This window comes from Euprymna scolopes, chromosome 46 (genome assembly GCF_053919585.1).
Source record: "Euprymna scolopes isolate OS-2025 chromosome 46, ASM5391958v1, whole genome shotgun sequence".
Taxonomy (NCBI): Eukaryota; Metazoa; Mollusca; class Cephalopoda; order Sepiida; family Sepiolidae; genus Euprymna; species Euprymna scolopes.
Window position 1 is genome coordinate 9,008,322 of NC_136527.1, and position 14,521 is coordinate 9,022,842.

The 14,521-nt window shown below is 35.7% G+C and overlaps 1 protein-coding gene across 2 annotated transcripts in view; it reads left to right on the forward strand.

Moving 5' to 3' along the window:
- Positions 1 to 696: 696 nt before the first annotated feature.
- The window catches only part of LOC145270540 (peroxisomal targeting signal 1 receptor-like), an 82,577-nt gene continuing 68,752 nt past the window's right edge, over positions 697 to 14,521 (forward strand). Inside the window, exons 1-3 of one of the 2 annotated variants that reach the window (XM_080126186.1) lie at positions 697 to 829; positions 11,420 to 11,527; positions 14,289 to 14,327. In XM_080126186.1, coding sequence (XP_079982312.1) covers positions 11,432 to 11,527; positions 14,289 to 14,327 — 135 coding nt within the window. In that variant the 5' untranslated portion in view covers positions 697 to 829; positions 11,420 to 11,431. Of the gene's footprint in view, positions 832 to 11,419; positions 11,528 to 14,288; positions 14,328 to 14,521 lie in introns of both variants that reach the window. The other variant, XM_080126183.1, reaches the window with a different exon arrangement.

The following is a 14,521-nucleotide window of genomic DNA, read 5'->3' on the forward strand; positions in this document are numbered from 1 at the left end:
GTTCGGAGAAATAAAAGCACCACCTCTCGACAGTTTAGACAAACACACTAAAAAAAAAAAAAAACATGGCGGTCGGCCACATAATGAAGTGCGTAGTTTCGTATTAAAAACAAATTCAATTAATAAAATAAAAATATGTTTAAGGTTTAATATATTTAATGGAAATAAATCTTAAAATGTTGAAATTAATTGAACATTTTATTTATTTTTTTATTTTAAATAATAAATAAAATAAAAATATTTTCTTTTAGTTTCGTATTAAAAACAAATTCAATTAATAAAACAAAAAAATATGTTTAATGTTTAATATATTTAATAGAAATAAATCTTAAAATGTCGAAATTAATCGAACATTTTATTCATTTTTGAAAGAATAAATAAAATAAAAAGTTTGATTTTAGTTTCGTATTAAAAGCCAATTCAATTAAGAAAATAAAACAAATATGTGTAATATTTAATGGAAATAAATCTTAAAATGTTTTAATTAATCGAACATTTTATTTATTGAGTTTTTAAATTATAAATAAAAAAAGTTTTATTTTAGTTTCGTATTAAAAGCAAATCCAATTAAGAAAATAAAACAAATATGTGTAATATTTAATATATTTAATAGAAATAAATCTTAAAATGTCGAAATTAATCGAAAGTTTTATTTATTTATTATTATTATTTTTAAATAATGAATAAATTAAAACTAATAAATTAAAAAGTTTCGTATCCGAGAAAGCTGTTCAACTTTGAACTTTGTAATGGCCGACTTATACCACAACAAATATTTCGGAATAACAAATCCAAAGTTTGATTAACGAAACCAGTTTGGAGCATTCAGGTGAAGTCATTTATTTTTATTTATTAAGTTTTATTCTTCCATTAATCGTCATTTTTTTATTAACAAACAACAACCATTCTATTTATTTATTATTTTTTTTAATTTGAAAATCAATTGAACTTACGAGTTTATACATAAACGGGTTTGTATTACTGTACACATAGATTCGAAAAAGTTGTCAAAAAAACAAATATATAACAAATAAATGTTATCAAAGGCAAGATAAGTTACTTTTCTACTTAACTGGATATAATTTTCGTGTTTTTATTCAATTTAACATGTTTATTCAGCTCGAAAACCATACAATGTTTACCGATGTAAAATTCAAAATGACGCCCGACTCTCTCTTTAACACGGTAAGTTCGGGAAAAGGTGTTATAAATAATAAACTAGACAAAATACTATTAAAAACCCACCGAATATATGTCAACCTATGTCACTGTAATATATATTGAGCGAGTTTCTAACAGTATTTTGTCTAGTTTTATATTTATAGCACCTTTTCCCAAACTTACCGTGTTAAAGAGAGAGTCGGGCGTCATTTTGAATTTTCCAATACATCGGTAAATACAGTATGTTTTTCGAGCTGAATAAACATGTTACATAGAATAAAAACACGAAAATTATATCCAGTTTGGTAGAGAAGTAACTTATCTTGCCTTTGATAACCTTTATTTGTTTTATATTTGTTTTTTTAACAACTTTTTCGAATCTAATACAAACCCAATAATCGTACTACTTGTGCATTTCATTGTGTTATCGCGCTGAAATAGTGTACGTTCTTATTTAGAAAGCCGTTCTTAACACGAGGGGGGAAGTATATACTAATCAGCAGACCTGACTACAGCTGTAAACAGAATATTAAAAAAAAAAAAACTTCTTAAAGGTAAATATTCGGGTGGTCCTCCAGTGCACTTTCGCCGTGTTTTTTGACAACTTTTTCGAATGTTTATAGTAAAACAAATCCCCAAATACCGGTACTTATATAATTTTGGTACTAAAAAAAAAAAAAAAAATAACGTTATTTCGAAAGCCATTCTTAATGTGTAGGATATTTTGTAACTGTTTTGTGCTTCCACCATATAATTTAATAATAAAAAAAAAAAATTCTGTGAAACTTGAATTTAACCTGGAAAAATTTTATTTTTTAAATAGCGCGGTACCAATAATACGCAAGCAGTGCTTACGTATTATTGGTACCGCGCTATTTAAATTTTTTTTTTTTTTTTTTTTTAGCAGTGTCAGAAATTTCGTGAAAACTATTGAATAATTCCACCCGCGATCTTTCGAAGCTTATAACTCCTCGAAAAATGTCATTCAAACCCTAATTTTTTTTTTTTTCAATTAAAGGAGCAAGGACCAAGGTTTCATTAAAAACAAAAACGTGTTTTAAACTTCGGACTTTACAGATAAATTTCTAAAAAAACAATACTTTTTTTTGTTTTTGTTTTAAATTAAAACTTAAAATTTTAAGTTCTTGATGAGCCGTTCCATATAAGTTATTAAATTTACCAAATTTTCATTACTAATGATTACTATATTGACCAACTTCTACTGTACACTCTTTAACCCTTATCCTTGAGTGGCCTCTGGGCCTTGATAATGTGGTGATGCCTTTGTAAAAAAAAAAAAAAAAAAATTTGAATATATTATTTATTGATATTTTATCTTCAATTTGTGATATATAAAACTTTGGTAAATTAATTATTTACTTTTTAATAGACATTTGAAAATAGGGGGGGGGGCATGATTTAAAAAAAAAAAACGTTTGTCTAAAATATTATATTCGGTTTATTGGAAAGAACATAAAATTTCACATTGATCCTGAAAATATCGTAAAAATAGAATCAATAGAAAAATTTTGATAGATTTTTAAAGTTTAAAAATTGAAAAATACTGAACTCGTAACATTCAACTAATTTCATTACTATTTTTTAAAAAATATTTCTATTACTTTTTATACAACTTTAATAGTTTATTTTGGAAGTATAATCCATAAAGAAAATAAACAACCCATTTTTAACAGAGAAATTACGAGTTTTTTTTATATTTTATTTGCAGTTTCGTGTTAAGGGTGTCAAAAAACCCGAGAGTTAAAATAATGAAAATAATATGCTGTTGTCACAGCTCTCGTGATAAGCCAGTCTGAATATATTCAAGGGAGGTAACTCATGAATTAATTACACAGTTATTTCCCTTGGTGTATTATTCGAAGAGAGTTTTCAAGCGATAGTTGTGACGTTGTCGGATCTCTGTCCTTTATGATAGATTTTTAAAGTTTAAAAATTGAAAAATATGTAACTCGTAAAATTCAATTAATTTCATTAGTGTTATTTTTAAATAAAAAATAATATTTCTATTACTTTTTATACAACTTTAATAGTTTATTTTGGAAGTATAATCCATAAAGAAAATAAACAACCCACTTTTAACAGAGAAATTACGAGTGTTTTTTATATTTTATTCGCAGTTTCGTGTTAGGGGTGTCAAAAATTCTTACAAAATTCTGATACACCTACGTAAGCACCAAATAATTTTAAAGCTTTGAAATAATCGTACTTATGCATTTGTGTTACTGCTCTGAAATAGTGACGTTATTTAGCAAGCTGGGGTTTGTATTACTGTACACATTAACGCACCAGTTCCTGCTCGATCATCGAAGTTAAACAGCATTGAGCCTGGTCATTATCAAAAATAGGGATTCTCTTCAACCTACGCATTCCCGTGTTTACGAATTGGTGCGGCCCTTACGGTCAGAAAATTTAATTGTACAGATGACCAACAGAGTACATAATCTACTGTTTTAAGCTTGATAAAAAGATTTCCAGTAAAAATGCTTTTTTGCATATTCTTATAGCAAATAATCCTACCAGGTTGTCCTCGACGGTCGAACATCTAAATAATATACAAATGCGGGAGTGCCCCAGGGGTCCATCCTTGGACCTCTACTGTTCCTGATATTCATAAATGACCTCCCCAACAAAATTGCCTCTGAGATGGGTATATATGCTGATGACACCACACTCTATAGCAGGCACGACAGGAAAACGAATGAACACATATCTAAAGAAATGGCAGAAACACTAGAGGATGACCTCCAATCTATAGTGGAATGGGGACAAAAATGGATGGTCACGTCCAATGCTGCCAAGACTAAACTAGTTTCATTAAATAATTACAAGAAACCTTCTCTACCACCTATAGCAATGTCCAACGACTCTTTATCTGAGAGTACATCTTTCAAACTCCTTGGCCTAACGTTCACAGGAAACATGAGTTGAAACAATTACATTGAGGGCATTGCCAGGGCCGCTGCGATGAGGGTGGGCGCTCTCTACCGTGCTAGAAAACTACTAACACCCAAAAGTATCCTGTACCTCTATAAGGCCACCATTCGCCCATGTATCGAGTATTGCTGTCATATCTGGGTCAATATATTGACAAGGTTCAAAAGAGTCGCCAATCTGATAGGTCCTGAACTGCCATCTGAGCTTCAGCCTCTGTCCCATCGACGAAACGTTGCAGCCCTCTGCCTGTTCTACAAGTATTTTAATGGTGAATGCTCTGACGAACTGCAAGCACTTGTGCCCCCCCCCCCGACGTGAGCATCCTCGACAAACCCGACAGGCTGCTAAATCCCACCCCACACTGTAGAGATCCTTAGATGTAAAAGATCTTTCTACTCCAGTAGTTTCTTCCCCAGAACCGCTAGACTTTGGAATTCCATTCCAGGTTCCTGCTTCCCCAACTGTACTGATGTGCAGAAGTTCAAGTGTAACGTGAACCGACATCTTGCTGCCCAAATCCCTACATAGTACCCCAGTAGTTGTTGCCCCCTAGGCTACCCCCTACACCAAAGTGGCAATGTGCCTTGTTTGGGGTGAAAAAAAAATTTAAAAAAAAAAAAAAAAAATCATGTTCTAACCAGTTTCTTTTTTTTCTTTTCTTTTTTTTCTTTTTAACTTCATCACATGCTCCTCTCTCTCACCCTCCCTCCCTCCCCGGGCTATAGAAACCTTTGCTTTTGGTTGGTGACTTTTTAATGTGGTGTTTGGTCACCTACATAAATAGAAAAACTGTTTATATGCATGAAAATAAACAAAAATGTGATCTATATCCGTTCATCCATTGTTCGATATAAAAATCCTCCTTATGCGAGCTGTACTCATAATTATGTCTACTAGCGGAGGATCAGTAGTAGCAATAAAGGTCATCGGACGCATGGACTTCCATCAGAATCGCGCACTGACGAAAATTTTTAAATATTGATAACTTATCAATATTTTAAAGCAGTAAATGCTCGTACGAAACAAACAAAAAAAGGCGACAGATCAAATAAGGGAGATAATTCGTGAAACAAGGGAGATAAATCAGTTTAACAAACAGGAAATTAATATTAATTTCGGTATTTATTTTTAAATTTTTTTACGACCTGCTCCAGTGTAGTATAAACACCCCTAACCACCCCATGTTAAGAATGGCTTTCGAGGTTGGGGCTTTTCATTCCTTAACATGGGGAGGTTATACTATGCTGGGGCACATCGTAAAAATTTACCAAAATATTAATTGGTTCAAGAACCTTTAAAAAAAAAAAAAAAAATTTCAATGTTTATTTAAAAATATTTCTATTACTTTTTATACAACTTTAATAGTTTATTTTGGAAGTATAATCCATAAAGAAAATAAACAACCCACTTTTAAAAGAGAAATTACAAGTTTTTTTATATTTTATTTGCAATTTCGTGTTAGGGGTGTCAAAAATTCCTACAAAAATTCTGATACACCTATGGCCTCGTTTTTTTTTTTTTTTTTTTTTTGTGATCATGAATCTATTTGTGCAGATTAGAGATAGGACCAAGGTCATGATAACTTGTTTTGAGGTCAACAGGTTTCGTGTAGAAGTAATTTTGCGACAGGATCTTTTTTTTTTTTTTTTTTTTACATAGACATAACCACTTATCAAGTCCCAGAGACCACTCGAGGATAAGGGTTAAGAGTGTAGTCGTCAGTTGGACAATAAATTTGTTAACTTAAGTGGAACGGCTCATCAAAAACTTGTTTACGATGGACTTGAATACAACCATATTGTAGTCAGCTGGAAAGCAGGAAAACGGAAGACAGTTCCACAGGTGTGCAGTTCTAAGAAAGCTTTGTTCATGGAATCTACGTTTAGGTCTAGACAAAGATGAAGAGTGGGTGGGGGGAATTATTGATCGTGTTTTCAGCTAGATGGTGTTTTTTGTGAAAGTTTGGGGGGGGGCATAGATTGAAGGTCAGTCGAACACTTTCCATGAAAATAACGATAAAGCAGAGACAAACTTTTTTAACTTCAAGAAGACCTGGCATTTTCTAGGATTGAATGAATGTATTGGACAAGCAGGGAGACCCAATGTTACCCGGGATAGAATGATCAACAAATGTTTTACACTTGCAATTTATTTATTGTCATTGAGATCACTGAAATCACCCATTTTTTTTTAAACACTGCATTATCTGCCGTCTACTGCCCAGTGCAGTTTGAAAGATCTTGCAGAGGGCAACAATAAAAATGCAAAAGTTTCATTTACAACAAATGCCCACAGCCCACTCGGGAATGCTGATCACGCTGTGATAATGGTAGAAATCAGCCTAAATTCTCGCCCTAAAACTGAAGACCCACTACTCAAAACAACGAGGTATTACAAAAAGGCTGATTGGGAAGCCATCAGGGAGCTCATCAGAGATGCCCCATGGCAAAATATCTTTACTCTTCCAGCGGAACAGTGTGCAAATGAGACCACTGAATGGTTCAAAACTGCTATTGAAGCACATGTTCCCGCACGGAAATTCTATAGCAAGCCCCACTCTCCCCAATGGTTTACTTCTGCTTATGCAGCTGCCATTTGTCAAAGGCAGCATGCGTTCCGCAGATTCAACCGACATAAGTCCAGCTCAAATAAACAGAAGTTTATAGAAGCTAGAAATAATTGTAAGAGAGTGATAGACAGCTAAGACAGATTACTCTGAAACCACCAGAAAGTGCATCGAAGCACAGAAATTAGGAACCCGGGATTTTTGGAAAATCTACAACAGCGTAGTAAATAATGGACAGTCAACTATTCCCCCACTATCAAACAATCATGAGGTTGCTTGCACGGCAACTGACAAGGCTAATCTGCTTGCCAGTTGGTTTGCCTCAAACTCTACACTGAACTCTGTACACCACTCATTCCCTGATTTTCCTCTGCGAACAGACACCACACTAGACGATTTGAAAATCACCCCTTCTCAGGTACATGCTATTATAAAAAACCTAGACACCTCAAAAGCATGTGGACCAGATCTCATCCCGGCTGTGCTATTAAAAAAAATGCTCTGCCGAGGTTGCTCCAGTTCTGTCCAAACTTTACAATAAATGCCTTAACGAATCTTGTTTTCCCGACTGCTGGAAAACCGCCTCTGTGGTACCAGTCTTCAAGAATTCTGGTGAAAGAACTGACCCACTAAATTATCGCCCCATTAGCCTCCTCCCACTTTTCGCCAAAATATTTGAGTCCTTAGTTAATCAAGCCCTAGTCCAGCACCTAACAGCTGCTAAACTCCTGACTGACAAACAATATGGATTCAGGCAAGCCCGTTCAACAGCAGATATCTTAACTAGTTTCTGAACGTATATACCGTTCATTGGATAAAACAGGGGAGGATAGAGCGGTGGCCCTTGAAATATCTAAGGCTTTTGACAGGGTATGGCACGATGGTCTTCTAAGGAAAATTAGATCATATGGAATCACTGGAAGAATTCATAATGTAATTAAATCCTTCTTAAGTAATAGAAAAATCAAAGTTGTCCTCGACGGTCGTACATCCAAACAATATGACATAAATGCGGGAGTACCTCAGGGGTCTATCCTTGGACCTCTATTATTCCTGATATTCATAAATGACCTCCCTGATAAAATTGTTTCGGAGATGGGTATATTTGCCGATGACACCACTCTCTATAACAGATATGAGGGGAAAACAAATAAACACATATCCAAGGAAATGGCAGAAACTCTAGAGGATGACCTCCAATCCGTAGTGGAATGGGGACAAAAATGGTTGGTCACATTCAATGCTGCTAAGACTAAGCTTGTTTCCTTCAATAACTACAAGAAACCTTCTCTACCACCAATAGCAATGGCCAAGAACACATTGCCTGAAAGTACTAATTTTAAACTCCTCGGCCTAACGTTTACAGGGAATATGAACTGGAATAGATACATTGAGAGCATTGCCAAGGCTGCTGCAAGGAAGGTTGGCTCCCTCTACCGTGCTAGAAAACTACTTACGCCTGACAGTATCTTATACCTCTATAAGGCAACCATTCGCCTATGTATAGAGTACTGTTGTCACATCTGGGCTGGTGCATCTGCTTCTTGTCTCTCACTCCTGGACAGGGTTCAAAAGAGTCGTCAACCTGATAGGTCCCGAACTGTCATCTAGGCTTCAGCCTCTGTCCCATCGACGAGATGTTGCATCCCTCTGCCTGTTCTACAAATACTTTAATGGTGAATGCTCTGACGAACTGCAAACACTTATACCTCCCCGACGTAACTACCCCCAACAAACCCGACAAGCTACTAAGTCTCATCCCTTTACAGTAGAGATCCCTAGGTGCAAGAAAGCCTTTTACTCCAATAGTTTCTTTCCCAGAACTGCGGGTCTTTGGAACTCCCTTCCGGGATTCTGCTTTCCCAACTGCACTGATATGCAGAAGTTCAAGTGTAATGTGAACAAACATCTTTCTACTCATCTCCCTTCATAATGACCCCGCTAATTAAGTCCCTAATAGTAGCCCCCTGCTTCAAAGTGGCACTGTGCCTTGTTTGGGGTGAAAATTGAATAAAAAAAAAAAAAATTAAAAAAAGAAAAAAATTTCTCTGGACAATTGGAACTTTATTCGTTACACGATCGAATGTCACGTCCCTGTCCTCTTCCTATCCATAGAAGGAGGGTTGGAATTTCTCTATCAGTTCATCTGCCATACATCGCAACATCTCGCCGCTCCAACGAGAAGTCTTCATCCTTTGATAACTGTGTCTGTCGGACTTGTACTGAATTCTAACTCAAACTGAACTGACTGACTAAAAAAAAATGTTCTATGTGCGTTTCTATATATTTTAGGAATAAAGGAAGGATATGGGTTCCTACGTTAGTGACACTAGAAAACCTGTTATTAAATACGAATGGCGTGCACGATCGAGTGTGCTTGGACCTTTCTAGTTGTGTTCTATGTATTTGCGTTATTTTCTGCAGCTTCCATCTTCATCCTCTGTTCATCCACCATTCATCCCAGTCCTGCAGGAGTTGCAAGCATGTGGAACTACATGACAAATGCGCTGTTTTGGTTTGATGCTTCTTTTTATTCAGACCAAATACCACTGATGGAGTAGTTGCTTATTGCTGACCCAGATGTTTCTCTTTGTGTCTTTGCTTTCTCATTCTCCTACTCGACGCGGCCCTGTCGGTGGGGCATTAGAATACGCCGACTGACCCCCTGCAGAGGGTAAAAGTCCCTCAATGGGGGTCCTGGATATGACCTCAAACTATATCCAGTGGTGAGGCCCCAGCTTGTGGGTTTTGGGGAGTGTGGAGCCACCCTTTGATTACCATTGCTCCCAAGTCCACTCTGACCCGGAGTGGTAGTACCTGTTAGGGTTCCAACTATGGGTTAAATAGAAACCGATGTGAAAACAACAAATATATTCTATTAAAAAAAATTTTCTTCAAAATCTTTTTATTTGGCATTAAATAACCCGAAAAGGGTTGATATGCCGTAAAACAACCAACCAACCTACTCGACGCTGCTCGGTTTCTCTCGGCTAACTGAACTGAACTGACTGACTAAAAATGTCCCATGTGCATTTCTGGGTCCCTATGCCGCTGATGTCGTTATGCACTCAATGCTTGTCCTTGTTTGGGGAGTGTGGAGCCACCCTTTGCCATTGCTCCCAGGTCCACTCTGACCCGGAGTGGTAGTACTTTTTAGGGTCCCAACTATGGGTTAAATAGAAACCGACTTGAAAACAACAAATATATTCTATTAAAACATTTTTCTTCAAAATCTTTGGATTTGGCATTAAATAACCTGAAAAGGGTTGATATGCCGTAAAATAAAAGCAACCAACGAACCCATCTGCACTAGCTATTAACGATCGTCTCCCTTGGACTGTGTGAGGAGTTGCCTCCCTTTATCTGTTAACTAATGGCGCACTAGACTCTATCTATACTCCTATAAATTCGTTTTTCTTTTGTGTGTATTGATATTCATATTAAAAAAAAACCCTTTTCTATTTATTTAAAAAGAAAATAAAATTTTCTTATGTGGATCGTGAAATTGTCAAACGCTGGCATTACGGATGTATGACATAGTTGATATTGGTTCATGTTTTAATTTTTAGCTTTGCAGTAAACATGTTTTCATAGCCCAGACATTGGCGGCAGTGGCAAAAAATATCGTGATTGAACGTTTTAGTTTCGATTCTCGGTGGTGGCGCATAAGCCTTTTTTTTTTTTTTTTTTTTTTTTTTTTTTAAATACTTTTTACGATATATTGCATCCAACCGATCTGACTATCTATCTATCTGACTATCTATACAAGTGAAAATGTCTGTCTTTTCTCTATGGTAGTTAAGGAAGACTATTATAGAGAAAGGCATTACTTTACATATTCACAATTTTTAATATCATCCCTCTGCCTGTTCTACAAGTATTTTAATGGTGAATGCTCTGACGAACTGCAATCACTTGTACCCCCACGATGTGAGCACCCTCAACAAACCCGACAGGCAGCTAAATCCCACCCCCACACTGTAGAGATCCCTAGATGTAAAAGATCTTTCTACTCCAATAGTTTCTTCCCTAGAACCGCTAGACTTTGGAATTCCATTCCAGGTCCCTGCTTCCCCAACAGTACTGACGTACAGAAGTTCAAGTGTAACGTGAACTGACATCTTGCTGCCCAAATCCCTACATAGTACCTCAGTAGTTGTTGCCCCTGATAGTAGCCCCCTACACCAAAGTGGCAATTTGCCTTGTTTGGGGTGAAAACGTAATAAAATATACATATGCACATAACCTTATGAACAGTACATATGGCCCAAGCGAAGCCAGGCGGAACTGCTAATATATCTGAAAGTGTCTGTGTACATTTCTCTATGCGATATCTCTGTCAATTTTTAGTCTACAGACTCTATATTTGATATACAGGGTACTGAGATTTGGGAAAATCTTTGTAATCTGTTTTTGGCCAGAAATTTGGCTGTTAAGGGGTCAAAGTTCAATGATTTGACCTTTTGAGAACTCTATCAAACTCCTCCGCCAATTTTGGGTACAAACAATGGAAATTTTAGATATAGGTTTCTTGGACATGGATCTAACTTAATAACTTGATTTGAGCCCAAAACTATAAATGTTAAGGGGTCATAATAGGAGTCAAAGTTAAAAAAAATTTTTTTTTTTTTTTTTTTTTGCTCACATACACCTCAAAACACCCGGGCAACGCCGGGCTGAAATGCTAGTCGATAAACTATATATGCAAGTTTATTTTTTTCTATTTTGTTATTTTAGGTTTTTTTGAAAATGGCAACGAAGAACCTTGTGGATGGGGAGTGTGGCGTGTCGAATTCCCTGCTTATGTTTTCAAGTCACTTCACCCAAGACAAAGCTTTCAAACAGGTAAGAACAACTTGGTTGAGGACATGCGTTGCATGGACAGAAATGATATCAGAATAATAGAATGTATATACAATGCAAATATTTTTTTTTTTTTTACAAGAGTTACTACTTATCAAGTCTTAAAGGCCACTCGAGGATAAGGGCTAATGATGGTCAGGTGGTCCGTAAGTCAACAATGTAATTATCGGTTGTGGTACATTGGACTTGAAAACAACCATGTTCTAGTAATTGTCTGTATTTTTGAGATGAGGTGTTTTCATTTGTTGAGATTATCGGACTGACTTCCTCATCTTGGTTGTTATTGTCACAACGTTTCGGCCGTTTTGCCCTCCGGCCTTCATCACTCCTAACAAACGGTTCCCCAGTTCGATACAAAACACCTGATGAAGGCCGGAGGGCAAAACGGCCGAAACGTTGTGACTATAACAACCAAGATGAGGAAGTCAGCCGACAATCTCAATAAATGAACCATGTTCTAGTCAGCAAGAAAGCAGCACCATGTTATTGAGTTCCACAGTTTCCTAGGAAAGAAACTTTGTTCATGGAATTTGCGTTTAGTTTTAGGCACAGATAGAGAGTAGGGGAAATTGTTGACAGTGATTGTAGTGGTTGTAGTTAGACAAGTGTTGTGAATTCTTTGCGGAGGGGGAGGAAACCAGCCGACGAAACTTCTGACCTTCCTCAGGTGTATTTTGTCAAACTCGGGAATCTTTCTGCTAAATTTTAAATATTAGGTACATCCCTTTATTAAATCCATGGGGGGGTAGCATGTTTTCATTCTGTCAGTCATAGCCTTGTGCGAAGACCCATGGCATGATGAATAAAGTAGGAAGTAAAATTAAGTTTTAAGCGACATAAGTTGAAGGTTCAATCTTCAGTGCGGGCGATACTAAGAAGACAATTGTAAATCATTTAGAGCCTCTACTTGGTCATGGCTGACAGAACGAGAAGATGCCACCTCCGGGATTTTAAATAAAGGGTTCCGTTCAAAATTCTGTGCAGATTCCCAAGTTTGACTAGCTACACTTGAAGAAGGTTGGAGGCTGCATCAGCCGAAATGTTGTGAGAATAATGTTCCAGATGAGCATACTACCACCGTGTATTAAATAAAGCGTTCCGTTGGAAATTCCGTGCAGATTCCCAAGTTTGACCAGCTACACATGAAGAAGGTTGGAGGCTACATCGGCCGAAAGTATAAGGATATGTGCAGACCAGGAGACTTTGTTGGTGTGGTCACATTGAAAGAATGTATGAGAGTTCTTGAATTAGTTGGTGTTATGGAAGAAACCTTAGAGTAGCAATACCAGAAACCATAACTTGACACCCATTGTCTTTTAAATCAGTAATAAGTACATTTTTCCTACGTCCATATAATATTACAATAGAAAAATGCGAGCATGAAAAGTAATATGGTTAAGCTTAAACATGGAAAAGTAAAGGACTAGTTGTTAAAACGGGAAAAGAAAAGGACAAGATATTCTAGTAAAAAATATCTATATAATTATAAAACTCAAATGACCTTGTAACGATGTATGTAACCCACTTTCTGGTTTACGACACCCGGTTGCTCATGCGCGCATGACCTGCAGACTGAAATATTATCGTTATTTCGAAATTATTATTTAACATGGGAAGAGTGGGGTTTAAAATAACTTAAACGTAATACAGAAACGAACGATGTAAAAAAAAAAAGAAAAAAGGTAAATATATCAAAATTTTGAATTTAACTATAATAAGTATTATGGTATCTGTTCAGTGCACATTTACCTATAAGTATGGCCAACCACTTCAGTAACTGTAAATTTTTTTCAAAAATAATCAATTATAATAAACAGAACGACTCATAGAAATTGTTTTTTGTTGTAATATAATTAGCTGCCGGTAAAAAAAAAAAAAAAATTCTCAGTGACTAGTACAAATTACAAAACAACCTTGTTTAAATGCAAAAAAAAAAAAAAATTATCCACCTGTAGGCATGCTCGAGCCTCCTAGCTAATGGCAATAACAAGCCTCCAGAGCGCTGATTCTGAAATCACGTTGAGAATTCTTTCCGTCCAGTTTTTCTAATTTTTTAGTCTTTGTCTGAGAGATTGCTCTTTCTAACAATACTCAATTAGTGCGTGTATAATGGGTATGAGAAACGTTTTTAGCAGACATACAAACATACATACATACAGGTCCGCTTTATATAATAGATAGAATAGGAAGACAACAGATACTACTAGAAAAAAAATGTGACCCAGTGGGTTACCCATTGAGCTTGAGTTAAATTGTTCTCAAGAGAAAAATTGAGTTTGCAAAGCCGGTTAAATATAAAAGTATGGTTCTTCTCCAGAAGTCTTTCTATATTAAAAAACAAATAAAAAAAATAAAAAAAATCTGTATGAGGTATGTACCTGTGACAAAACGAAAATATATTCCAAAAGTCATGTAAATTGATCAAGCAGTTTTCTTTTTTACAAAGAAAACATTTTTTTTAAAGATTAGTGGGAACTCGTAGGCATTACAACATAAATGTAGTAAGTTTGAACTGTTGTTGAGTTATCTTCTGCTGTTCTTTGCCATTTCTTTATTTTTTTTTTCTCAAAATGTTGGAAGAGACAGTCACTTCTTGGATACTCATAAAATTTGCTTTTCTTATTTAAAAATAAAACCACTTGATCAATTCACATGATTTGAACTTCAAGCGATATGTCCACAGATACTTCTTGTATTCTGTCCGTCCATTGAATTTGTTAAAAAATAATTTTCTTTCTTTCAGGATGGCTTTCGAGATGTCATTCCAGTTTCTGGACAGAAGGTAAGTCATAATACAGGGTAGAACGAGCAATAACGTTTTCTACGTTTATTATTCGTAGTGGTACTACTGTTAATGCTCTGGAGGCATCCTTACAGGGTCGAACGATAAGTGTTGCCCTAAAGAAAACAACACTACAGTTTAGTTTTAAAACTTTTTTTGAAAAAAAATCAATTCAGGTAACTTGATTATGTTGT